We start from the raw sequence: 25,340 nt of genomic DNA, 5'->3' as shown, positions 1-25,340 counted from the left end.
TTTTGTCGAGGTGACCTCCGGCTTGTCGATGGTGGGTACATGGCAATAGTTATATTGTTTGTTGTCGTGGAGGTGATCAGACCCTCTCTTGTTGGAGATGATTATTGCCTAGTACTTGAGTATTGTAGCTGTTATTTGCCATTTATCATCCAGAGCCTGACTGTTGGCCAGTTCTTAGGGCATGCATGAAAGGACTACATAATTTATTTGAAAGTGTTCAAGTGGAATCGTGTCTATGGCAATTTCAGCAGAAATGTACTGCGGTACTGAGATCTTATGCTCTGTAGGAGAAGCTGCCTTTCAGCTGAAATTTTTAAACCTATGACTCCATGCCACTATTTTGAAGAGGAGTCTGGGAATCATTTCCTTGCATTTTGGTGAACATCTTCCCTCATTCAACATTGCTAGAAGTTTACTGGATGTTTTTATTTCATTGCAGTCACATTACTGTTGGTCAGAACTTATGGTGCACAAACCATCCATCACAATTCCTATATTACACTTCATTGCCTGTTTAGGTCATTGGGATGACTTGAAAGAAATGTGAAAGCAACATTATAAATGTAGATATTTCCTTTGTGTTTAATTATCTGAGGGATTATATGGGCCAAACACGGGCAAATAGGACTAGCTTAGAATCAGCATCTTAGTCGGCATGGATGAGTTGGGCTGAATGGCCTGTTTCCGTGCTGTATTTATTCAATGACCTTGAATGGAACTAAATATTATGTAATCATCCGCAAAACATCCCGGCTTTAACCTAATGAGAGCAGAAAGGTCATTTTTCAGTGCTTGAAAATGGCTGGGTTCCACAAAATGATCCTGAGGGGGAACATTTATGACAATATCCTGAGGCCAAGATGATTAGCCTTCAACAACCATAACCATCTTCCTTTATGCTAGCTATGATTCCCGCCAGTAGAGAGGTTTTCTCTTGATTCCCAAGGATTTCGATTTTACTGTAGCTCATTGATGCCATACTTGGTCAAATGCTACCCTGATGAAAAAGGCAGCCATTCTCATCTTGACTGTGAAATTCAACTCCTCTGTCAATGCTTGGACCAAGGATGTAATGAAATCCAGAGTCAAATGGTCCTGGCAGAATACAACTAAGCACCTGTCAATAGGTTATGGAGAGTTGTGCTGGTTAATTGCATTGTCAATGACCACTTTGATTGATGATGAAGAGAAGGTTAATGGGATAAAAGTTAGATTGGATTTTTGTAGCTTTTGTGGACATTTGTCCACTTTGGTGGGTTGATGCTAGCAAAGGAAATTACGAGCATGTCTAAAGGCATAGTTGATTCTGAAGCATGTTGTCTTAGCCCTTGATCTTTGGTTTATCCAGTGATCTCAGCTGCTTTGTGATGTCGCATGGAATGCATCAAATTGGCTGAAGAATGGCAACCTCAAGCGGAGACCAAGAAGGTTCATCCATTTGGTGCTTCTGACTAAAGATTGTTGCAAACACTTGAACCTTGTTTATTGTGCTCACATCTGGCTCAGGACGATAAGTAGCAAGTTACAATTTCAACACTCAAGTGCCAGACAATAACCATCTGTAACAAGGGGGAGTCTGACCACAACCCCTCTACCATCAATGAGGATGGGATATTAAGGAGACCTCTTCCTCTAGTTAGATGATTATATATCCACCACCATTCATGCATTATTGTGACAGGATTGCAGAGGTGAGGGTACACTTAGCTATTCTATCTTCTGCTTCCACTCTTTAGCATGCAAACAGTCCCCAGTTGTAACAGGGCCAGCTTGGCACCTCATTTCAAGGTACACTTGGTGTTGCTACTGGCATGTCCTTTCACATCTATTGAACCAAGACTGGTTCCCTGGCCCTGTGATGATGTTAGAGTGAAGGATATCCTGGGCCATGAAGTGGGAAACGTTCTGAAGCTGCTGATGACCCACAGTATTTCATACCTTATAGATGTCATTTCTGAGCTGCCAGATCTGTTCTGAACTCATCTCATTCTGCATGGATAGTAGTGGCAAACAATACATGGGAGGGTATTGTCATTGCAAAGACAAGACTATGAGATAGCTACTGCATCCTTGACTGGTAAATTGGTGAGAATAAAGTCAAGTGGATTTATTTTCAATGCAGTCACCACAGGGTGCAAGACAATTCTATCAGCTGTCCTTCAGGAATCAGCTGGGTTAGTTGCTAATGATGTTCCAAATTACTGTTGGTGTTGGATAACAACAATAACAACAACATCTCCCTATATAGTGCCTTTAACGTGGCAAAACATCTCTAAGATGCTTCATGGAGCATTATCAATTGAAATATAACTTCCAACATATTGGGAGATATTAGCGTAGATAATCAAATGCTGGGCAAAGAGATGTGGGCTTCTAGAAGCATCTTAAAAGAATTGCGATAGAGTGATGGAGAGGTTTGGGGATGGAATGTCTTATCTTATCACAGAATGATTTGCCATGGTATCTCTATGCGTACTTCCAGTTGTCCACTCAATTGACATAGAGGCCTTACATATATCAATGCTCTTTTCAGGGCATAGGCTCGAAGTGAGAGGAGAAAGATTTAAAAGGGACCTGAGGGGTAACTTGTTCACATAAAGGGTGGTGGGTATGTGGAAAAGCTACCAGAGGAAGTGGTTGAGGCAGGTACAATAACAACATTTAAAAGACTTGTCAGTCCTGATGCAGGGTTTCGACCTGAAACATCAACAATTCCTTTCCTCTCACAGGTGTTGCTTGACCTGCTGAGTTCTTCCAGCAGATTGTTTGTTGCTCTAACTTTTTTTAGAGACGTTTGGACAGGTACATGGATAGGAAAGGCTTAGAGGGGTATGGGCCAAATGGGACTAACTTGGACAAGTCAGCATGGACAAGTTGGGCTGAAGGGCCTGTTTCTGTGCTGTAATACTCGAAGATTGGATTGAAATGTCCTTTCAAGGTCCGTATTGAGTCTTCATATGATACCTATAAGGTAGTTTGTGATGTTGCTGAACTCACCAATATTACATTTGCCTGTGACCCTGCCACAAGCTTTTCTCTTCTCAAGGACCATTATGTTCCACTCTGTCTCCTCCCTACAGGAACTCAATAATATCATTTGCCTTGAGGAATACCTCCATACAATCCAAGTACAGGACAAATGGCTGAGTCTGCTTGTATTTCCTGAGCTTCGCGCGGTATTCCACACATTCATTTCCTACCGTCTTCACCGTGTGTGATCCTACATAGGAATCCCTGGTCTCTGGTTTTATCACACTGGGTTTTTGTCTCCTGTCACTCATACAAGCAGCAAAAATCCAAACTGGTCACCAACATAGCATCTGTGGATTTCTATAGTGTTTCTCCAAGTACGATCACTCAGACTAACAGAGCTAACAACAAGCATCCTTTATTGAAGACAGTAGTGTCCAGTACCAACAATGTATCATGATCATTCCTCACAGCACGTAAAGTTACTTTCACACATATGCACTACAGTCATGGCTGTAAATATTCCTTTGCACAGTCATGATCCCAACAACCCTTTGCACTAAACAAACCTAAGGTACTTCGGGAAAAATCCTAGGAAATTCCTAAAATGATCAAACAAATTTGGAAGATCACGGGGCACACACCAAACACACACTTACTTTTCATATGAAGTCATATTGATCACTTCAGGGACCCAGTTCATCTCTTTTTTTGAACAATTATTCCAAAGTTACTAATACCACATAAACCTTAACTTGTTCCAAGTGTTGGAAATTTTTGCATAAAGAACCAAAGATCACACCTATTCTTTTTATACAGACTGCACATATGACCACTGGATCATTTAGTTCAAATAATCTGTACCTTCACACAGATGCCAACTTCTTTCAGAAATGCATGTGCTTTCCTAAGCATATTGTGAAGTTAAAGGTTTTTAAAATCAAGAACGTTCTAGTGGACATTCTATTACCTTTTCCAGAGATTTTATATTCACTCATCAAATCAAGTTCCCAAAACATACTTCCAGATGGGGCTGAACCAGGATCTTGTGCAAAGACAGCCAAGGGGTAGAAATTCATCTTTTATCAACTGCACTAAACATGGCTGCATATTCTCATCTGTTTCTGAAATTTGATTCCATTCACTGCTGTCCCCATTATTAATTTTGCTTTAAACTGGATTGCCCTTCCTTTACATCTTCTACTTTCCATTTTAAAAGATTCATTGGAACTGGTTGTGTACTATAATCTTCTGTAATATAATTCCAAATTTCCTTATGATATTTGACACAGAAGACAGGTGAATGACATTACCTCCAGCAATGCAATACTGATCCAAAGGTTACAGTCTTGTCTGGTGTGGGACTGAGCAACAATTCTCCTCACCTTCCACAATGTGATAGCTCACCCTGTCATATAGTCAAAACCCTTCATTGAGCAGAGAGATCATATCTATAAACACCATCACAATTCCATGGCCCTTCAACATCTTAAAGCACATGTAGTATATCTTCCTTGCCACAGTAAATTGGCAATGAAACAAGCCAACCAAAACAGTCACTCTTCTACAAAGTAAATCACACTTACCTCTTTCACATGTTCTTCCCCAGTAGCCCATGACTGTGCAGTCACAGATGAACCTGTTCCAACCTTCTCTGCACACTGCATTGTTCTTACAAGGGTTGCTGTCACAATGTTTAGCGCTCACTCGCAAGCAAGATGGCTTGACCCCAGCAGCATTCTGTGCCTCAGCCAACTGTCGGATATCCTTGCTCCTGCCATCAATGAACAAGTCCCTGATACACCCGACATAGCCATAGTTGAGCATGGCTGTCCAAAGCTCTGTGGGCAAGATGGAACCCATTCTGTTGTCTGGTAGGCCTCCAAGGTACATGTCTCCCTCAAGGTCAAGAATCTCACTGTCCCCACTTGCCGTGAATGGGGTGCGTCGACTATTCACCGATATAGTACCTGCAAGAGAAGATCACGTTGCTTAGAAATGTTGGACCAATTTTTATTCATGAATTAATTTGTGCTTGCAGTAGGATCTCCAATGTATAACATGAAAAGCTTTTGTTACAACGCACCTCATATTATAACCCAGTAGTGTAGTATGTCAATGTAAAGAGATGCTAAACCACATTAACAAGGCTAGTACAATTCCTTGCCTATACAGTTAGTTAATCTTAACTGGGTCAGCAGAAAGAGAAGGAAAGGACATGCAGTTACATGGTCACACAGTCTAGACATTCCAAACCACTTCATTGCTAATGAAGTATGTATAATTGAAATATACCTTCTGATGTGTTTGCTGAAGAAACTACCCAAGTAATGTAGATGGATTTTTGAGGAACCATTATATTTCTGAATATTAAATCAGTACTATTAAAAGACTGCCATAAAATGTGTGCATTATTCACTCCTAAATTACGGCTGTAACTATTCCTGGCTCTAAACTGCTGACTCAGCCACCAACACAGAAACCATCCCTATTTCATATTTATCCTGAAAGCCCAGGATTTAACTCACTGAAAATCTGAAGACATGCCAGTGTTGCAAAGAAAAAAGAAAGGCAGACCTACATTTATTCATTTCATGTCCCTTCCAGGGCATCCCAAAGCACTTTACAGCTAGTGAAAGACTTTTTTTTAAGTGAAGTCAACGTTGTAATGGGGGAAAACACAGTAGATAATTTGCAGACAGCTCCCACCAACAGCAATATGCTAATGACCTGATACTGAATCTGTTTCTGTAACAGTTAAAATTTTATAACGGCAGAATTCACTTTGTTTACAACGTACTTAGATCCTCTCGGGGATAGAACTTCGATATGTTGCACAAAGCATATATGCAACAACCCACTATCATTTACACTCGACTCTGCCACTTAAGTCGATGGACTTGAATGTGTAACAATGAGAACATAGGGTCATAGAGTTGTACAGCATAGAAACAGGCCCTTCAGCCCACCATATCTATGCCTCTACACTAATCCCACTTGATTCCATATCCTTCTATGCCCTGGTCATTCAAGTACATGTCCAGATGCCTCTCAAATGTTGTTGCTATTCCTGCCTCCACCACCTCCTCTGGAAGCTCATTCCAGACACCGACTACTCTTTGTGTGAAAAATTTAACTGTCAGATCCCCTTTTAATCTCCTCCCTCTCACCTTAAACCTATGGCTTCTAGTTTTGGACACCTCTACCATACCCCTACGCTATCTACAGATAGCCTCTGGCTATCTACCTAATCTGTGCCTCTCATAATTTTATAAACCTTTATCATGTCACCCCTCAGCTTTCTTCGCTCCAGAGAAAACAGGCCCAGCCTATCCAATCTTTCAAGCCCTCCAATCCAGCAACATCCTTGTGACAGTTTTCTGCATCCTCTTTAGTTTACTCACATCTTTCCTGTAGTGTAGCGAGCAGAACTACACGCTATACTCCAAATGCAGCCTAACCAACTTTTGTATAACTTTAACGTGACTGTACAATGGTGGCAATTTTTTCTACTCGTGTTTAATGCCAGTGACCAATTTATCCCCACTAATCTGACAAATTATATATTTTCTTTGTATACCAGATTATCTCCTTCTTCAGCAGCCCCGAGGGATTGAGGATGAATTACTTCCATTCTGGTCTTGTGGATTCTGGGGTGACTGACGAGGCCCATGTGGGAACTGCAGACTCTGCCACAGATGGGGCAGGAGAGTCTGTGAAGTGGTCAGCTTCTTCTGAACGGTTATTGTTGGAGGGCAGTATCATACAATAGGGGCAAGTCGATAGAGGACCTTTGCCTCGGGGATGTTGAGTGTACAGCCTATCTTCTCACTTGTTTCAGTGAACAAGTCAACAGTGGCTTGGAGCTTCTGAAGTTCTGAAGATTAGCTCCATTCTTGCAGGAATTCCATTGAAAAGTTCAACACTCTGGTGAGGGAGACTGAGGAGTGTCGGAGAGAAATGATGCAGCTTTGTTTGACACAGCTCTGTTTGATACAGCAAACATAAAATAATGAAGAATTTGAGAGGGCAGTCATATTTGAGAAGGGACAAAAATGTAACGCAAAAGACGCATCACACTGTATGTTTCGATGTACATGTACACGCGTTACAGTACTTCCCAGCTGATGGAGTCAAAAGCTTTAGCTAGGTGAACACAAGAAAGTAGGAGCAGAAATAGGCCTTCAGGCACTTCCAGTCTGCCCCACCATTTAATATGATCATAGCTGATTTATGCTTGCTTCCAATCCTCTTCTGTGCCATTTCTCCATATCCCGCTATTCCTCGATATGTCAAATATTTATCCACCTCCACTTTAAATGCTTGAATGATCAGTTGGGGCAGAGAATTCACCACCTTCTGCATGAAGACATTTCCACATATCTCAATTTTAAATGACCATCCCCAGATGTTCCTTATGTCCCTTTGTTTGAGACTTTTTCACTGGTGAAAATATCCCAACATCTACCCTGTCAATCCCCTTCAGGATCTTATGTGTTTGAATATGGTCATCTCTCATTCTTCTAAACTCCAAGGAATAGATGCTCAAAATACACTTGGTGGGACAACCATCTCACTCCTGGAATTAGCCTGGTGAAAAAGGCATGTATAATATTTGATGCTAATACCTTGCATTTCTCTTGGAGACGTTATGCAGTGAAGATAATGTCCAATGTGTCTCTAGGTAGCCTGCAATTTACACCCTCACCACTCTCTACCACTTCTATTGCCATTCAGCCCTTTGAGTTATCTGCACTCTTTTGATTCTCACCAGGGGCACACACAGATACTTAAACTTGCTGCTCTTTGGAGGAGCATGCTTATGAATCCTTAACATTACCAGTTGGACATGCAAATCTGTGTCCATAAACTAATATTTAGATATTAGATTAGACATCATATATTTATTTATTAGTCACATGTACATCGAAACACATGGTGTGATGCGTCTTTTTGCGTTACTGAGAATGTGCTGGGGGCAGCCCGCAAGTGTCGCCACTCTTCCGGCACCAACATAGCATGCCCACAGCTCCTAACCTGTATGTGTTTGGAATGTGGGAGGAAACCGGAGCATCCAGAGGAAACCCACGCAGACATGAGAGAACGTACAAACTCCTTACCCACAGCAGCAGAATTGAACCTGGGTCGCTGGCACTGTAATAGTGTTATGCCAACCGCTACACTACTGTGCCACCCCTTACTATATATCTTTAGTATAATTATGGGGTGGAGGGAAAGAAGGTGGAGACCTATGCTTTCACAAAATTGCACACCCCCCTGATTCAGACTATTTTAGCATCCTCGATTTTCATTGCATGAACATGGAACATAGATCAGTACAGCACAGCAACAGGCCCTTCAGCCCACACTGTCTGTGCCAACCATTACTCCACCATTGGCAGCTGTGTCTTCATTTACCCAGGTCCTAACCTCTGGCATTCCCTCCCTGCCTCTCTTTTTCTCTTTGCTCCTTCAAGACACTCTCTGTGACCAAAATTTTGGTAGTTTGCCCTATTAACAACTTATGTGGCTCAGTGTGAAATATTGTTTGCTGAGGCTCCTGTGAAGCACATTGGGCTTTTCTCTATCTAAACACGCTGTATGAATACAAGTTGCTGCTGTTGATTTTGGAGGTCATTATTCTAGGAGTTGCTGTCAAAGAAGACTTGGAGAATTGCTGCAGTGTACCTTTGGGTAATACACATTGCAGCCATGCTGTGCTGATGGTTGGAGGAATTTAGATGATGGATAGGCTGCCGATCAAGTGGAGTGCTTTATGCTGAATAGCATCAAGCTGTTGGAGTGTTGCTGCAGCTGCACTCATCAAGGTATGAAATGCTTCTGAAGCATCAAGGCATGAAATGAGTTTGCACAGTCTCAACTCATTAGATAGTGAGCAAGGACCTAAAGCACAAAACTGCCACTAATTCAGCAGTAATTAGCAATCTCATTCACCAAGCTACAGAATGTTGACATGCAAAATGGAAAATGTCACACTACTGTAGTAGAGCGCGGTACAGGCTGGTGACCCGACCCTGAGACTGATGAGACCTGACAGATTGGAGTCGGGCTGCTCAGGTGGGATCAGCAACAAACCGGCCCTTCATTAATAAATGCACAAACCACCCCATAAAGTTTTATTCCAAAAAGTTGAGCCACTTCAAACAAAAAGCAACATATATGAAAAAAATAAATTGAAGTGAAGTGAAAAAAAACTGCTGGAGGAACTCAGCAGGTCAGGCTGCATCGGTGGGGGGAAATGGGCAGTTGATATTTTGGGTCATTGAAATAGTGAAGGGGAAATAGCTGCTCTACTCACCTATCTCCCCTCCACTCTTTCAGTCCAGATGAAGGATCTTGACCCAAAATGTCGCAGAGGAACATGCTGTGGTTGGGCTCCCATGCTCCTATTACCCTTGTCTTGCTGGATGGCAGGTGTTTAGAAGGTGCTATGGGAGTGGCCTTTAGAGTCATACAGCACAGAAAAAGACCCTTCAGCCATTCACCAGCAGTTGGTCCATAGTCTTCTATGCCTTGGTGATGCAAGTGCTCATCTAGATACTTTATAAATGTTGTGAGTCTCTCTGCCTCCACCACCCTCTCAGGCAGTGCATTAAGATCCTAACTACCCTCTGGCTGAAAAAAAAACCTTCTTTATATCTCCTCTAAACCTCTTACTTTTTACCTCAAACCTTTGCAAATAATTGCAGAGCATTTTGAGGTTTCTCTAATAGTACCTCATGCAGCCTCATGCAGTCTCAAATTTTCCTCTGATAATGCTCCTGTGAAATGCCCTGGGAGATTTCTCTTTGTTAAAGGCAATGCAATGGTTGTGGGAGATGATTTTAATCCAAGATTTAAGCTCTTCCTCAGGAACTAAAGCCAAACAAACCTACTTGAAATGTTAATATTTCAAGTACAGAATAGATTCTGGATGGCTGCATCAAGTTAAATGAATTCCAGTTTGTTCCCCTGAAGAGGCTTTGGTTCAATAAACAGGCTCGTAGACTTGTGTTTCTTTCAGACTGCCAGGTATAGCAATTCAGTCATGGAACACTGCTTATTTCTGTGTTAGGCCACTGAAAATGAGCCTTTCCCATGACTAAATGCAAAAACTGATTATTTCCATCACCTGAAAGTTCATAGAGTTATACAGCATAGAAACAGGCTTTCTGGCCCAGCTGGTCCATGCCAACCAAGATGCTCCATCCATCCAAGCTAGTTCCATTTGCCATGTTTGGGCCATAACCTTCTAAACTTTTCCAACCCATGTACATGTCCAACTGTCTCTTAAAAGTTGTTATTGTACCTTCTCAACTACTTCCTCTGACAGCTCATTCCATATACATACCACTCTTTGTGTAAAATAGTTGCTCCTCAAGTTCCAATTAACTCTTTCCCCTCTCACCTTAAACGTATGCCCTCTACTTCCTGGTTTCCCCAAACTTGGGGAAAAGACTGAGTGCATTTACCCTGTCTATGCTCCTCATGCCTTTATACACCTCTATAAGATCACCTGACCAGGTCATTTGACCAGGTACATCCCAGCACGTGTGTCCAATTAAATTGCAGCAACAGACATTTATCAAGAAACCTAATTCCCCATTAAGCACTCAGCAGCATCCCTCCCCTACAATAGCCCCAATCAAGCCTTTAATCAGTGGATCTCCCTCTTCCCCAAACCTCTAGATCAAGTTTTTAAACCCAGATATTGTGAAACACAACAAGGAAAATGTCTAATGCCAACGTGTCCATGGCTTTGGGTTGCTGCTGCAGGAACAACAGTGGAATAACCACATGGTGCTTGTTACAGTGTCCACAATTTCCCAGCTGTCATCTTTTATATCAACCCTTTCATGATATAGGGAACAGATTTAAAAAAGATTGTGTCATGTAGGAATGACCTGCATCGAATTGTATGTCGTCCATACTGAGCTGGCTGATTTTAGGCAAAAATTTGAGACCAGACTGCATGAACATTCAGGTGATTTCAAAATACAGTTCAGTAACTACTCACAAAGGACCTTCCATCTCCTTCTACCAGGAGGTGGACAGTAAAGAGCTGTAGTCCATGCTAATTGTCAATTAAAAACTGTGTGCACTTTAGTGTGTGTTGGCGTGTGTGGGTGCATAATGTTGCATTGGACTGGGGCTGACAAACTGTATGGTCAACTCCAGGATTAGATTCAAGCAGTTAAATAGGAAAGCCCATGACCTCTTGGGCAACAATAATTCCTGCCTCCTGCATATTTCCTAGATTTGGTCTACATGCAGCAGACAATTCAAAGCACTGGAGAGATATCTGCAATGCTGTCATCACAAAATCCTCCAAATCTATTGTCAGAATAAATAAACCAGATCACTGTCCTCTTGCAGGCCAATACATCCAGCAGTGAGCTCCGAATTACACTCAGTCTGCTCCACTGGGCAGGATACACCAAACTCTATTCCAAACTATCATTGCAAGTGATTACTAGGTGAACAGAAGAAAGGACACAGGAATTTTCTCAAAGCCTCCTTGAATCCAGCACAGTGGCGATGCTGCCTCACAGCTTCAATGACCTGGACTCAATCCTGACCTCTGCTGCTGTGTGCTTGGAGATTGCACATTCTCCTTGTGACCTGTGGGTTTCCTCTGAATTCTCCACAAACCAAAGATGTGTGGATTGGTACAAAATGTACAAACTGGCCACAGTAAATTGTCCCTGGTGAGTAGATGAGTGATAGAATCTGGGAGGAAGTGATGGGAATGTGAGAAGAAAACAAATTGTATTGGTGTAAAAGTGACTGTTTCCATCTGTATCACTTTATGACTCTAAAAACTGCAACACCTCCGTCTATTCTTGGGTACCTCCTGGGACCACTCAAAATGGAGGACAGAAATTTAGGTTAGAAATTTAGGTGAGAACTTCACACCGATGGACTTGGAGCACCAGAAGCCCAGAGGCAGAAGGAGCAGACCAACACTCAAACCACACATCCACCCATCTTGTGAAACACCACCTCGCCCACCGATGGCGAGGTCTGTGGGTGCCACATTGGTTTTATCAGTTACCTGAGCAAACTGAAGTGGAAGCAAATTAGCCCTGATCCTGAGGGATTGCCTATGAAAGGTCACATGATCTCCTGTCCCAAATATCCCACCCTCAAACTCCCACTACACTGCTCACCCAACACATTATGCTATCCATGGACAGTCTTCCTGCCGAATTGGAAAGCAAAGAGACTCTTCACCTGTGTCAAAAATTCATGATTTTTTTCTTCCATCTGCAACAGGTTATAATGTAAATTGTCTCCTGAAACTGAAAAATAAAATACAATTTATGGCCAGGATTGCTTGCTGTGGATGTCCTTAAGGTTCCAAGAAATATTGCTGTTGTGTTGGTAACCCTGCATCAAATTTAAGCGTGATACAGGTCCTTTCCTGTCTTCAACTGTAATGGTAGCTGACAAAGTTCATACTTCAGGTTTAAACATGAACCAAAGATACTTGGCTTTGATACCAGATTGTGGATAGACCTTTGACCAATAACAATCAATGCCTTCAGGAAGATACCTTAATTAAAACTCCACATCAATTTTTTTTGTCAGTGAGATGAATTATTTTTTAACGTTTTTATCTTGGCCAAAATATGGATCAGGTCAGAAATTATCCTATTCAGTGCCGACAAAGAAAACCGACTTTGACATCATTCAATAATGCAAGAGTAAACTAAAATCCTATTCCAACACTAAGCCAGCAAGCTGTGTATTTATCAGAGTGCATTCATTATTAATCCTCTGGAAAAGCTTACTGTTCACACAGTTGCTTTCTCTGACTCTTTGGAAGGGATTTTGATTTCTCTTTTAGCAAAGTCCTCAATCTGCACCAACATTTTGTTATCTCCCTCACCTGATCTACCATCTCGTTGTATATCCACGTGATACCACTCTCCATCATTCACCTTCCTCGTTGTTGATTTGATCTTTATCGCACCAGATCCCATATCCAGCAGCAAGAACAGATTCCCGTCAAGGAGCTCAACAGCAAAAAAGTCCACTTTTGTTTTCTTCGGGCTCCTCATGTCTTTCCTTTCCTGAGGTTTTCCGTGTGTGAACAAAATGAGGCCATTGGGCTCCGATGTACGGAAGTCAAAAGAAATTGAACCCATCTTCTTGGTGTTCCATTTCGGCAAGCTGATGTACGCCTCCGGCGTCTCAAATGATATGGGGTCCAGCGTGGCGACGTTCTCGCACTTGAATACAACATCACCATGGATCTTCATTTTCGGATCCTTAATTCTTGCCAGACGTGACAGCTCTAGTCTGATGTCATTGTTTTTATAAACAACCTGCCAATCACAAAAATAATACAACTCAAAGTCATATTCAGTGCAGGCAATAGTTATACTTATTATTTGCGTAGGCCAATACACAGAAGAGAAATGAGGCTTTTCATTGGAAACTGACATTATAACAAGGACACGTATTTTGAATTATAATGGAAATAAATAGACAGTGTCAGTATGCTTAAACTGTAGTCAAATGTTAATCTAGAACTAAGGTGTAGGGAGTGGAATTTGCATAAAATAAATCACTTCCCTTCACCTCACAATTGTACCACTCAGACAGACTGATTTACTGGTTGATTCCCATCATTATTTGTATAAAGGCATCTCTATGACTGAGCATTTGAGGAAGCAGACAATATAACCACATCAGAAGAAGTACAAGGCAGAAGGTGGTTCACTCCATCAGGTTGGCACCTGCTGCTTTGAAAAGTTAATTTGGTTAGACTCCCAGATTCCCCCACACACTCTCCCATACCCCTTCATTTCACTCCTCCAGTATTCTTCCAATTCCTCACTGAAACATACTAAATTCTGAAGGAGCCCAGCAGGCTAGATGCAGGGAGAATATTTCCCCAACTGAACCAGGGGACACACTTTCAGAATAAGGAAGAGACTAGTTGGAACTGAGATTAGGAGAAAAATCTTCACTCAGAGGATGGTAAGACGGGAATGTTCTACCCCAGAGGTCTGTGGAGGCTGAATTATGTGCATTCAAAACGCACATCACTAATGTCTGGACATTAAGCCAATCAAGGGTGATGGGTACAGTGCTGGGAAATGCTCTTAATGAATGGCAGACTCAAGTGGTCAAATTGTCTCATTCTGATCCTACTTCTTATATTCCGAATGTCCTTCTGAAGGTTGCAAGAGAAAGTGCTGTTCTATGTTCTATGAGTAGATTTTCTCTTGGCCAAATGTTGTGCCAGCTGATTATTAATCTTTTAACCACTGGAAACAGTTTCTCTTTATTGACTCCATCTAAACCTTTTATAATTTTGTCAAAAGCCTTTATGAAATCTATTGCTCAAAGGATAACAACACCTTCTCCAGTCTGCCTACATAACAGTGATTCAAGAGTAAACAAGGGAATCTGAAAGACACATTTCATGTGGTTCCACTTGCAGCTTAAGCATTCCTGGCCCTGATTGTTCAAGACTATTGCCATCATCTCCTCTTGGCATCACCTCAGTCAGGGAACCATGGCAACATAGTTGCCAGCTCTGGTTGGACATCTTCCTGGAAGTATCATCAAATGACCTCTCGCTTCCAACTGCTCCAACTCTATACTTTAACATGTGCAACCTTCCGAAGGCCAAATGGAAAGCAAATATGCTGAGAAATTTAATCCCTGGTCAGTAAATAAATTGCATGCTACAATGCACCCTGCCTCCGAAATAATGGGTTTAATTTCTCGGCAATAGACTCCTTCACATCTTGATGATCAGTGAAACAGAATTTCTTTCCATCCTATTTTGGGTAAATAATAAATGGTCAAAGGACAACTTTTAAAAGAGGCATCACTTTTTAATGCCGCTATGATTTCTTTCCTCAGTTTAGTGATCTATGTCGGATTATCTCTTAATTCCAGGAGATTCCTAGAGGATTGTCAACCTGATTTAAAAGCAATGATTGGTGCCTGTGATATCAAACTCCCATTTGAAAAGTACACATCAAACCCAAGGGGAACATGTTAAATGGATTTCATTTGCTTCCAGTAAACAGAGACCCCTCGTGAAATATTACAGTACACTGGGCCTGAGCTTCGGGTGTACTGAATTGCGGTGACACCAAATGGTGTTAATTTATATTAGCTGCATAGTATATGATGACAAATGCAATTCCATGCTAAACAAGCCATCTGCTCTATTCTATTGACCTATGCTTAGTTATCAAAGCCCTATATATTTGTGCTACATCAGTATGCAAGTACTGAATAAAACATTGGCCCTGGCTTTGCAGTAAGCAACAAGTCTACTGCGATTAGTCTACGGCAGGACCATTCGTGCATAAATCCCATCACGTATGTGCAGTTGGGGTGGTGAGATAATGGGGGGTTGGGGCATGACAAGGGTGCTGACGAATCTACTGAAAAATTTATGACAGGCAGCAAAGCCACACTGCTATACTGTCAAAACACTGAATATTTTTTAATGCTTCTCCAATCCAAAACTGTTAAAAATTAATCTACTTAGTTAATAATTGAAAAATTATTGAAATTTTAGGAAAGATAAAACTAAAACATTGTAAGAGATTTTAAAAACATCCCAATAAACTCAAGCAATGAAATTTAAAAAATCCAAAAATACAAATACCTTAATCTATCTGGATGTATCATGGATTGGTATGGCAACTGCTCTGCCCAGGACCGCAAGAAACTGCAGAGTTCTGGACACAGCCCAGCGCATTACGGAAACCAGCCTCTCCTCCTTGGACTCTTTACCTGTTGCTGTCTTGGTGAAGTAGCCAGCATGATCAAAGACCCCACCCACCCAGGACATTCTCTCTTCTCTCCTCTTCCATCAGGTAGAAGATACAGGAGCCTGAAGGCACGTACCACCAGACTTAAGGACAGCTTCTACCCCACTGTGATAAGACTACTGAACAGTTCCCTTATACAATGAGATGGACTATGACCTCATGATCTACCTTGTTGTGACCTCGCACCTTATTGCACTGCACTTTCTCTGTAGCTGTGACACTTTACTCTGTACTGTTATTGTGTTTACCTGTACTACATCAATGCACTCTGTACTAACTCAATGTAACTGCACCGTGTAATGAATTGACCTGTACGATCAGTTTGTAAGACAAGCTTTTCACTGTACCTCGGTACAAGTGACAATACTAAACCAACACCAATACCAATCTGGCATACCCATTCCCCTCCCTGTAGTACTTTATTTAAGAAGGGCGGAGGGGATAAACCAGGCTATTACAGGCCTGCTATTCTAAAGTCAGTGGCAGGGATGTAATTGGAAAAAAGATTCTGAGGGACAGGATTAATCTACACTTGGAAAGATGGGGATTAATCAGAGATAGTTACCATGACTTTGTTATGGGAGATCCTGTCTGACCAATCTGATTTAATCTTTCAGAGAGGTAACAAAGTGTATTGATGAAGGCAGTGCAGCTGATGTAGTCTACATGGACTTCACTACGGCTTTGACAAGGTCCCACATGGGAATCTGGTCCAAAAGGTTAAAGCCCATGGAATTTAAGGGAAAATTGACAAATTACATTCAAATTCGACTTGATAATAGTAGGAAGAGGGTGATGGAGAAGGGTTGCTTTTGTGATTGGAAGCCTGTGACCAGTCGTGTACTAAGGGGGTCGGTGCAGGGAACATTACTGTCTCTTATATACATTAATGATTTTGATGTGAATGTAGGAGGTATGATTAGTAAATTAGTGGATGATGTGAAAATTGGTGGTGTTATTGACAGTGTGGAGGGTAGTTTTAGGCTGCAAGATGATATTGATGAGTTCAGAAAATGGGCAGAGCAATGTCAGATGGAATTTAATCCTGATAATTGTGAGGTGATGCATTTTGGGCTATGTGAATGGCAGGGCCCGAGGGAGGATTAAGGAATTGAGACATCTTCGTGTACAAATCCAAGAATTCCTGAAGATGACAATACAAGTAGATAATGTGCTTAAGAAACCAATATGATATAACTGTCTTTATTAGCTGGGGCATTGAATACAAGAACAGGGAGGTTTACTACAACAATATAAAGCATTGATATGGCCACAGCTGGAGTACTTTGTACAGTTCTGGTTGCCACATGATAGGAATGATGTGAATCCACTGGAGGTGGTGCAGAGGAGATTCACCAGGATGTTGTTGGAATGGAGCCGTTCAGTTATGAGGCGAAACTCTTCAGGCTGGGCTTGTTTTGTTTTGGAGTGGAGGAGGCCAAGGTGAGCCCTAATTGTGGTGTACAAAATTGAGGGGCATAGATAGGGTAGATAGAAGGAAAGTTTTCTCCATTACAGAGGTGTATAAAACCAGAGGGCATGGGTTTAATGTAAGCAGTAAGAGGTTCAGAGGAAATCTGAGGAAGAATTTTTTCAACAGAGAATGGTTCAAACCTGTGATGCAGTGCCTGAGGGGGTGCTGGAGACAGAGGCTCTCACAACATTTAAAAAATATCTAGAAAAGCACTTGAATCGTTGAGGCATTGAAGGTGACAGGCCAAATGCTGGAACATGGGATTAGCAAAAATGGATGTTCAATGGTTGGCTTGTCTCTGTACTGCATGACTATGACTTTGCAGATGTGGAGCAGTTGGGAAAGTACTGTTGATGAGTTTCCAGTATGTTTGGGACTTCAGCATTTGTGCATGAATCCCCATAAATTCCCAATTAACTGCCAGTAAAGCAGGGAAGTGCCATTAGTTGTACTTGAAACAAGTGGCACCACCTTGTAAAGTTCAGCCACAGATGCGCCAGTGGAGATTCCATCATTGGAACCTTTACCACAGAATACCAGGGCACTGCATCATTGCAACACCCCTAATTCTGTCATTTTATTCAATGTATCAATTATGCAACTTCAGCCAATTCTTTCAAGTTTCCAGTGATATGGAATATTTTATCCCAGCACAAAATCCCAAAATAAAAATCAATGAATAGTTAGGCAAATATTTTAATATCAGAATTAGAAACTATGGTGTTCCATCACCAATGTGCTCTTACTGACCAGGCAAACTATATTTAACAATGGTCCACAATTAGACAACATATCTTTTAAGTACCATTGCCATTGCTAATTCAAATAGAATGCTCCTGTGTCCTGAGATCAGTTTTTTTATTTCAACACTTCAGCTTCACACTTCAAATGAATTGCCTGATTTAATTTGGTCAGGTCCTAAAGTCATCAATCAGGCTAACCTGAAGAGTGTGTTACCAAAATACTATTAGCACATCTCCTACTCCACCAGGGGCGCCAACACCCTTGACCACTGCTATACAACCATCAAAGATGCCTTCTGAGCCACCCCTCATCCTCACTTTGGGAAATCAGACCACCAGGCTGTGCTCCTTCTCCCTGCATACAAACAGAAACTGAACCGGGAGGATCTGGTACAGAGAGTTGTGCAGTGCTGGTCTGAGAAGCAGAGGAACTCCTACGTGACTGCTTTGAGACAGTGGACTGGTCCATGTTCAAAGACTCAGCTGCCAGCCTTGATGAGTATGCCACCACCACAGACTTTATCAGCAAGTGTGTGGAGGACTGTGTACCAAAGAAGACAATACGGGTGTCCCCAAACAGGAAACCATGGATGAACCGGGAGATCCACTCCCTAATGAAGGCGAGGACTGCTGCACACAAATCTGGTGATCCTGATCTGTACAAGAAATCGAGGTATGACCTTCGGAAAGCTGTCAGGGATGCCAAGAGGCAATACCGACTCAAAATAGAGTCCCGGACCAGCCATCAGTTATGGCAGGGCTTACATGCCATAACAGGCCACAAGACAAAGACGGGCTGCATAGCTAACGACAGCGCATCCCTTCCGGATGAGCTTAACGCATTCTATGTGCATTTTGAACAGAAAGGAAGTGGATTGTCACCATCCACCCTGACAGCCACCAATGCAGCTGAACCTGTGATCACAGTTGAGGATGTAAAATCAGTCTTCTGGAAAGTGAACATGAGGAAAACACCTGGCCCAGATGGTGTCCCTGGCCGTGTGCTCAGATCTTGTGCTGATCAGCTGGCAGAAGTATTTGCAGACATATTCAACCTCTCCCTGCTTCAATCTCAGGTTCCCACCTGTTTTAAGAAGAGCACTATCATCCTGGTACTGAAAAAAAGCAAGGTAACATGCCTCAATGACTACCAATCAATGGCTCTGACATCCACCATCATGAAGTGCTTTGAGAGGTTGGTCATGGCACGCATCAACTCCAGCCTCCCAGACAATCTTGACCCACTGCGATTCGCTTATCGCTGAAACAGGTCTACAGCGGATGCCATCTCCCTGGCCCTACACTCAGCTCTGGAGCATCTGGACAGTAAAGACACTTACGTTAGACTGTTGTTTATTGACTACAGCTCTGCCTTCAATACAATAATCCCAAGCAAGCTTGTCACCAGACTCCGAGACCGAGGACTCAACACCTCCCTCTGTAACTGGATCCTTGACTTTCTAACCAACAGACTGCAATCAGTGAGGATAGGCAGCAATATCTCTGGCACGATTATTCTCAACACTGGTGCCCCACAAGGCTGCGTCCTTAGCCCTCTACTCTACTCCCCATACACTCATGACTGTGTAGCCAGATTCTGCTCTCACTCCATTTACAAGTTTGCAGATGATACCACCGTTGTAGACCGTATCTCAAACAGCGCTAAGTCGGAGTACAGGAAGGAGATAGAGAGCTTAGTGGAATGGTGTCATGACAACAACCTTTCCCTCAATGTCAACAAAACAAAATAACTGGTCATTGACCAGGAAAGGGGGCAGTCTACATGCACCTGTCTACATCAATGGTGCTGTGGTTGAGAGGGTTGAGAGCTTCAAGTTCCTGGGAGTGAACATCACCAACAGCCTGTCCTGGTCAAATCACGTAGATGCCACGGCCAAGAAAGCTCACCAGCACCTCTACCTCCTCAGGAGGCTAAGGAAATTCGGTTTGTCCCCTTTGACTCTCACCAACTTTTACCGATGCACCACAGAAAGCATCCTATCTGGATGTATCATGGCTTGGTACGCCAACTGCTCTGTCCAGGACCGCAAGAAACTGCAGAGGGTTGTGGACACAGCCCAGCGCATCACGGACACCAGCCTCCCCTCCTTGGACTCTTTACCTCTCGTTGTCTTGGTGAAGCAGCCAGCATAATCAAAGACCCCACCCACCCAAGACATTCTCTCTTCTCTCCTCTTTCATTGGGTAGAAGATACAGGAGCCTGAGGGCACGTACCACCAGACTTAAGGACAGCTTCTACCCCACTGTGATAAGACTATTGAACGGTTCCCTTATACAATGAGATGGACTATGACCTCATGATCTACCTTGTTGTGACCTTGCACATTATTGCACTGCACTTTCTCTGTAGCTGTGACACTTTACTCTGTACTGTACTGTTATTGTTTTTACCTGTACTACATCAATGGACTCTGTACTAACTCAATGTAACTGCACTGTGTAATGAATTCACCTGTACGATCGGTGTGCAAGACAAGTTTTTCCACTGTACCTCGGTACAAATGACAGTAATAAGCCAATACCAATAGCAATATATCACACAGTCTCTTCTATCATACCACAGAATTGTGGAGTTCCTTTTGCTCAAAGCAGCTCTTAATAAAACGTAAAGACTTTTTCTCACTGCTCTGTCTGCCCAGTTCCAATAGGTCCACATCAGTGCTTTCTAGATTCTCAGTTCATTTGTATGCAGAAAGCAGTTATCATGAATTCACTTGCAACCAAATGACCTGAAGCTCATTCATAACTACTGCATGACAACATCATATTTAACTTTGACGACTGCTTCAAAATTAACTTTGATCCATGGATATTTGCTTTAAAATAAACTTTGTAATATAGGCAATTCAAAGACAAGCCAGAGTGCAGATCTGGCCATGCACCCTAAACCATGCTGTAGCATGCACTCCGCCAACAGGTGAATAAAAAACTACACCAACTCCCTGCTGAAGCACTTCTGTTGCTAACAGGACCGAATACAATTTAGGACCTGAACATATTGTCATACACAAGAAGAAGCCAATGTACACTTCAGTGAAGGATCATATATTCTGATTTTAACTGCTCCCACAAGGCAAAAACTGAGCAGGAGAACCAAAGTATAAAGTATCAATCTTTTTTAAGGGTGGAAGAGGAAGATCTCAGTATAAATAAATCTTAAGCCTTCAGTAATCATATTTTCTCTTAACAACTTCCCAGCTATTTGCTCTCCTCGAGTATGTGTGAAAGAACTGTTAGGAGATACTTAAGACACCACCTCCCTCCTTCCCAAGCCCAATACCACTTACGTTTCTATGCAATTATTCATTCATTTTTGAGTAAATCTATTTCATGACTTCAGAACGCACTGAGATATTTTACAGCCAATGAAGTACTTTAGTTGGAATATAGGAAAAAGGCTCCACAAACAGCTCAGTGATAATGAAGAGATAGCCTGTTCTTTAGTGAAGTTGGTGAATGAAGAAATAGTGAGGACACCAGGCAGAAGCCCCCCTGCTTTTCTTCAATAAGGTCATGAGACCTTTCACGTCCACCTGAAGAGCAAACAGTACTCAATTTAACTCTCAGCTGAAAGATGCTTCAACAATGCAGTGATCCCTGAAAATTGCATTGGGATAACAGCCTTGATTTAGTGTGAAAAGAGTATATACAGCACAGGATCAGGCCCTTCAGCCCACCAAGTCTGTGCAGCCATCAAGCACCAATTCACATTGGTCCTGTGATCGAGGTTAATGAAATTATGAGAGGCATAGATAGGGTAGATAGAGTATTTTTGCCAGGGTAGAAATGTCAAACACTGGAGGACATGGCTTTAAGGTGAGAGGGGGAAGTTTATAACAGAAATGCAAAGCAAGTTTTTACACAGAGAGTGCAGGTGCCTGGAACCTACCAGGGGTGGTGGTGGAGGTAGATATGATAGTTGTGTTTAAGAGGCATTTAGAGTCTATCAACCGACTTCCCACCTGACACAAATGGTTCAGCATGTGTGGGTAGTTGAGTCAGATTTTGGAAAGTGTTAGTGCTTCCTCGTTTTCTGTCTGGGTTTGTATTCATGCATCAGTTGATCATGGCTTCACTATCAAACAAACAATAATTTAGAGCTCATTCATAACACTGTCATAGTTGACTTATGAGCCTTTAGTGCTTGTGAAATAAGTCCCTTACCCAATTACTCTGTGCTGTCCTCTTCCATATACACCACATACAACCAAATTCACATTCGTTTTCTTACAATAACCTCAAGGGATAGATTACCTTTCTAAATGACAGTATCAACCCATATTCTTGATGTGGGGAAGTGAGTCTATTGTACACAGAAACCTTTATACAGTGAGGTCAGCCCGGCTAAGATCATTTTGCTTCAGTTGATTACTAATTTTTTTCTGCAACGCTCAATCTTTTTCAGCTTCATGCCTGACGGGAAAACTCTACTTCTCCGAAAATATTAAAATTAACCAGAAAATCTTGCAGACTCCTCAAATAGTTGCATAATGCTACAATGTTTATCCCCATTGTAATGTTCCGTGACATTTATTCAGATTTTTGGTTACCTAGTTTGCATAGGATTCCATTAAATCTACAGCAAACAAACAATTTTTGGATGTTCCATGATTATGAAAGGCACTTTATTACTGCCTGTCTTGCTTTTCTTGATGCTTAACTCTTTCAATAGATTCATATGTTTGTCCTGCTTCTTTCTTACTCATTAGGACACAGAGGCCTTTCAGCCCAGCAGGTCCATGCTGGCTCTCAGTGAAACAATGCCCCCTTATACCCTGCAATTTATTCTCTCTCATATGTTCACAAAATCCCCTCTGATTCTTTTGCCACTTACTTACACTAAAGGGCTATTTACAGCAGCCAATTAACCTACGAGAGTATTTGGGTGTAACCATGTAATCACCGGGAGAACATGCGCAGCCAACACAGGCAGGGCCCAAGGTCAGGATTGAATGCCAGTCACTGGAACTGTGAGGTAGCAGTACTAATTGCACTGTCACTACACTGTCTCTTAAATGCTTTCATGTCAATTCCCTCAGTACAGTAATCCGTTCCACATTGAAACCAGTGTCTCGATATAGAGGAGACACAAGAGACTGCAGATGCTGGAATCTGGAGCAACAAACAATCTGCTGGAGGAACTCAGTGGGTCGAGCAGCATCTGTGGCGGGGGTGGGGGGGGGGAGAGGAAATGTTGATGTTATGGGTCAAATAACAAAGGGTTTGCCTGAACTTGTGGGATTTATTGATCACTAGCTTACACTAATGCTCCAAATTTTGATTTCTTTCAAAGCAACAACATTCCCTCCATATTACTTCTATTGAAACCCAATATAAGTTCAAATAACTCATTCAGTCAATTCCCAAATTTTCCCAGGGAAGGGTCCTTGCCCAGTTCAATCTATTCCAATGTGCATTGTTAGAGGCAGGGTTTGGACAATGCAGAGAGGCACAGGTCCCTCCAATAATATCATTAAGAATGTTTAGGGCAGCCCTTATTCTGTATGTACAGAGTATGTGCCTTTACTATTCCCTGACTAAAGCACTTAAGTCCCTGTTTACATGTCTTGCCTTTATTAATAACAACTAGTCACCTTGCCTTGTTCTCTAGTTGCTAACTATTCTGCCATTTGAAACTGCTCCATCTAATCTCCTCTTCAGTGTCTTTGCTCGATGAAAATCACCTTAGCTTCTCCACGTAACTGACATTTCATTGGCTGAGGTGCCATTTTAGAAAATATCTTTGGCACCCTCTCTAAAACCTTGGGTATCATACCTAAACTGTGGTCCCCAGATGCTTAACTGTTTTAGTGAATGGGCATGTGAGTTATTTTTGGGCCAGGAGGCCGTCACTAGGGGGGTGCCATGGGGGTCAGTGATGGGGCCCAGTTGCCCTTAATCTTTATGAATGATTTGGATGACGGGACCAAGTATATTATATTCAAGTGAAAACCAAAAACAATAACTACAGATGTTGTAAATCTAAAATAAAAACATAAACTGCTGGAATTACTCATTGGTCAGACCACATCTGTGGGAACAGAAACATAGTTAATGTTTCAAGTTGAAGATCCTTCATCAGAATGAAGCATATTTAAGTTTGCTGTTGATGCAAAGCTGGGTGGAAGTATGAGTTGCAGAGGGGTTTCAAGGAGCTAAGTAAATGGGTAAGGACATGGACGGTAGTGTAGTGGTTAGTGTAATGCTATTACAGCGCCAGCAATCGGGTTCAATTCCGGCCACTGTCTGTAAGGAATTGTACGTTCTCCCCGTGACTGTGTGGGTTTCCTCCGGGTGCTCTGGTTTCCTCCCACATTCCAAAGACGTACAGGTTAGGAAGTTGTGGGCATGCTATGTTGGCACCAGAAGCGTGGCGACACTTGCGGGCTGCCCCCAGAACACTCTACGCAAAAGGTGTATTTCACCGTGTGTTTCGATGTATATGTGACTACTAAAGATATCTAAATCTAAATCTAAGGATGAAACAGACTGTGGAAAAATGTGAAGGTATCCATTTTACCAAGAAAAAAAGAGAAAGGCAAAGTATTTTTAAACGATGAAAAACTGGAAAAGTTCAGAAGGACCAAGGTGTCCTTGTACATGAACTACATAAAGTTAACATGCAGATTCATCAAGCAATTAGGAGGGTAAACAGTATGTTGGCCCTTATTGAAAGAGAATTTAAGTAAACATGGAAACATAAAGTAAAGCACAGGAACAGGCCCTTTGGCCCATGAAGTCTGCACAGACCATAATGCCAATATAAACCATTTGCCTGCATCTGGTCCTCCCTGTCTGTTCAACTGTCTATCTAAAGGTCTCTTAAACATTGCCATTGTATCTGCTTCTACCATCTCCCCTGGCAGCACATTCCAGCACCTACCATTCTCTGTGTAATAAAAACCTTGCCTCGCAAATCTCCTTTATCTCCCTCTCACCTTGAACACATGACTTCCAGTATTTGACATTTCCACCCTGGGGAAAAAAAGACTTTAGCTACTCTAACTATGCCTCTCGTAATGTCATATACATCAATCAGGTCACCCATCAGCCTCCAACACTCCAGAGAAAATGATCCAAGTTTTTCCAACCTCTCCTTACAGCTAACACACTCCAATCCAGGTAACATCCCAGCAAACCCCTTCGACACCCTCTCCAAAGCTTCCACATATTTCCTGTAGTGTAGCAATTAGAACTGCACACAATACTCCAAATATGGCCTAACCAAGGTTTTATACAGCTGCAACATGACCACCCGACTTTCAAACTAAATGTCCTGACCGACGAAGGCAAGCATGCCATATGCCTCTTTTCCACTCTAT

General features: G+C 42.1%; 1 protein-coding gene across 27 annotated transcripts in view; it reads right to left on the bottom strand.

The window, feature by feature from the left end:
- The window catches only part of nrxn3a (neurexin 3a), a 1,776,465-nt gene that overhangs the window by 1,195,236 nt on the left and 555,889 nt on the right, over positions 1–25,340 (bottom strand). For all 27 annotated transcript variants that reach the window (XR_007957567.1, XR_007957568.1, XR_007957570.1 and 24 more), the window contains 2 exons: positions 12,863–13,301; positions 4,557–4,940 (listed from right to left, as the gene is read on the bottom strand). Coding sequence is in view for 20 of the 27 variants with exons in the window: in XM_052030991.1 (XP_051886951.1) it covers positions 4,557–4,940; positions 12,863–13,301 (823 nt within the window). In the remaining 7 variants the exon portion in view is untranslated. The remainder of the gene's footprint in view (positions 1–4,556; positions 4,941–12,862; positions 13,302–25,340) is intronic.

This window comes from Pristis pectinata, chromosome 1 (assembly GCF_009764475.1).
Source record: "Pristis pectinata isolate sPriPec2 chromosome 1, sPriPec2.1.pri, whole genome shotgun sequence".
NCBI lineage: Eukaryota > Metazoa > Chordata > Chondrichthyes > Rhinopristiformes > Pristidae > Pristis > Pristis pectinata.
The sequence above is the reverse complement of the archived record's forward strand: the minus strand, read 5'-3'. Positions and strand labels throughout refer to the sequence as shown.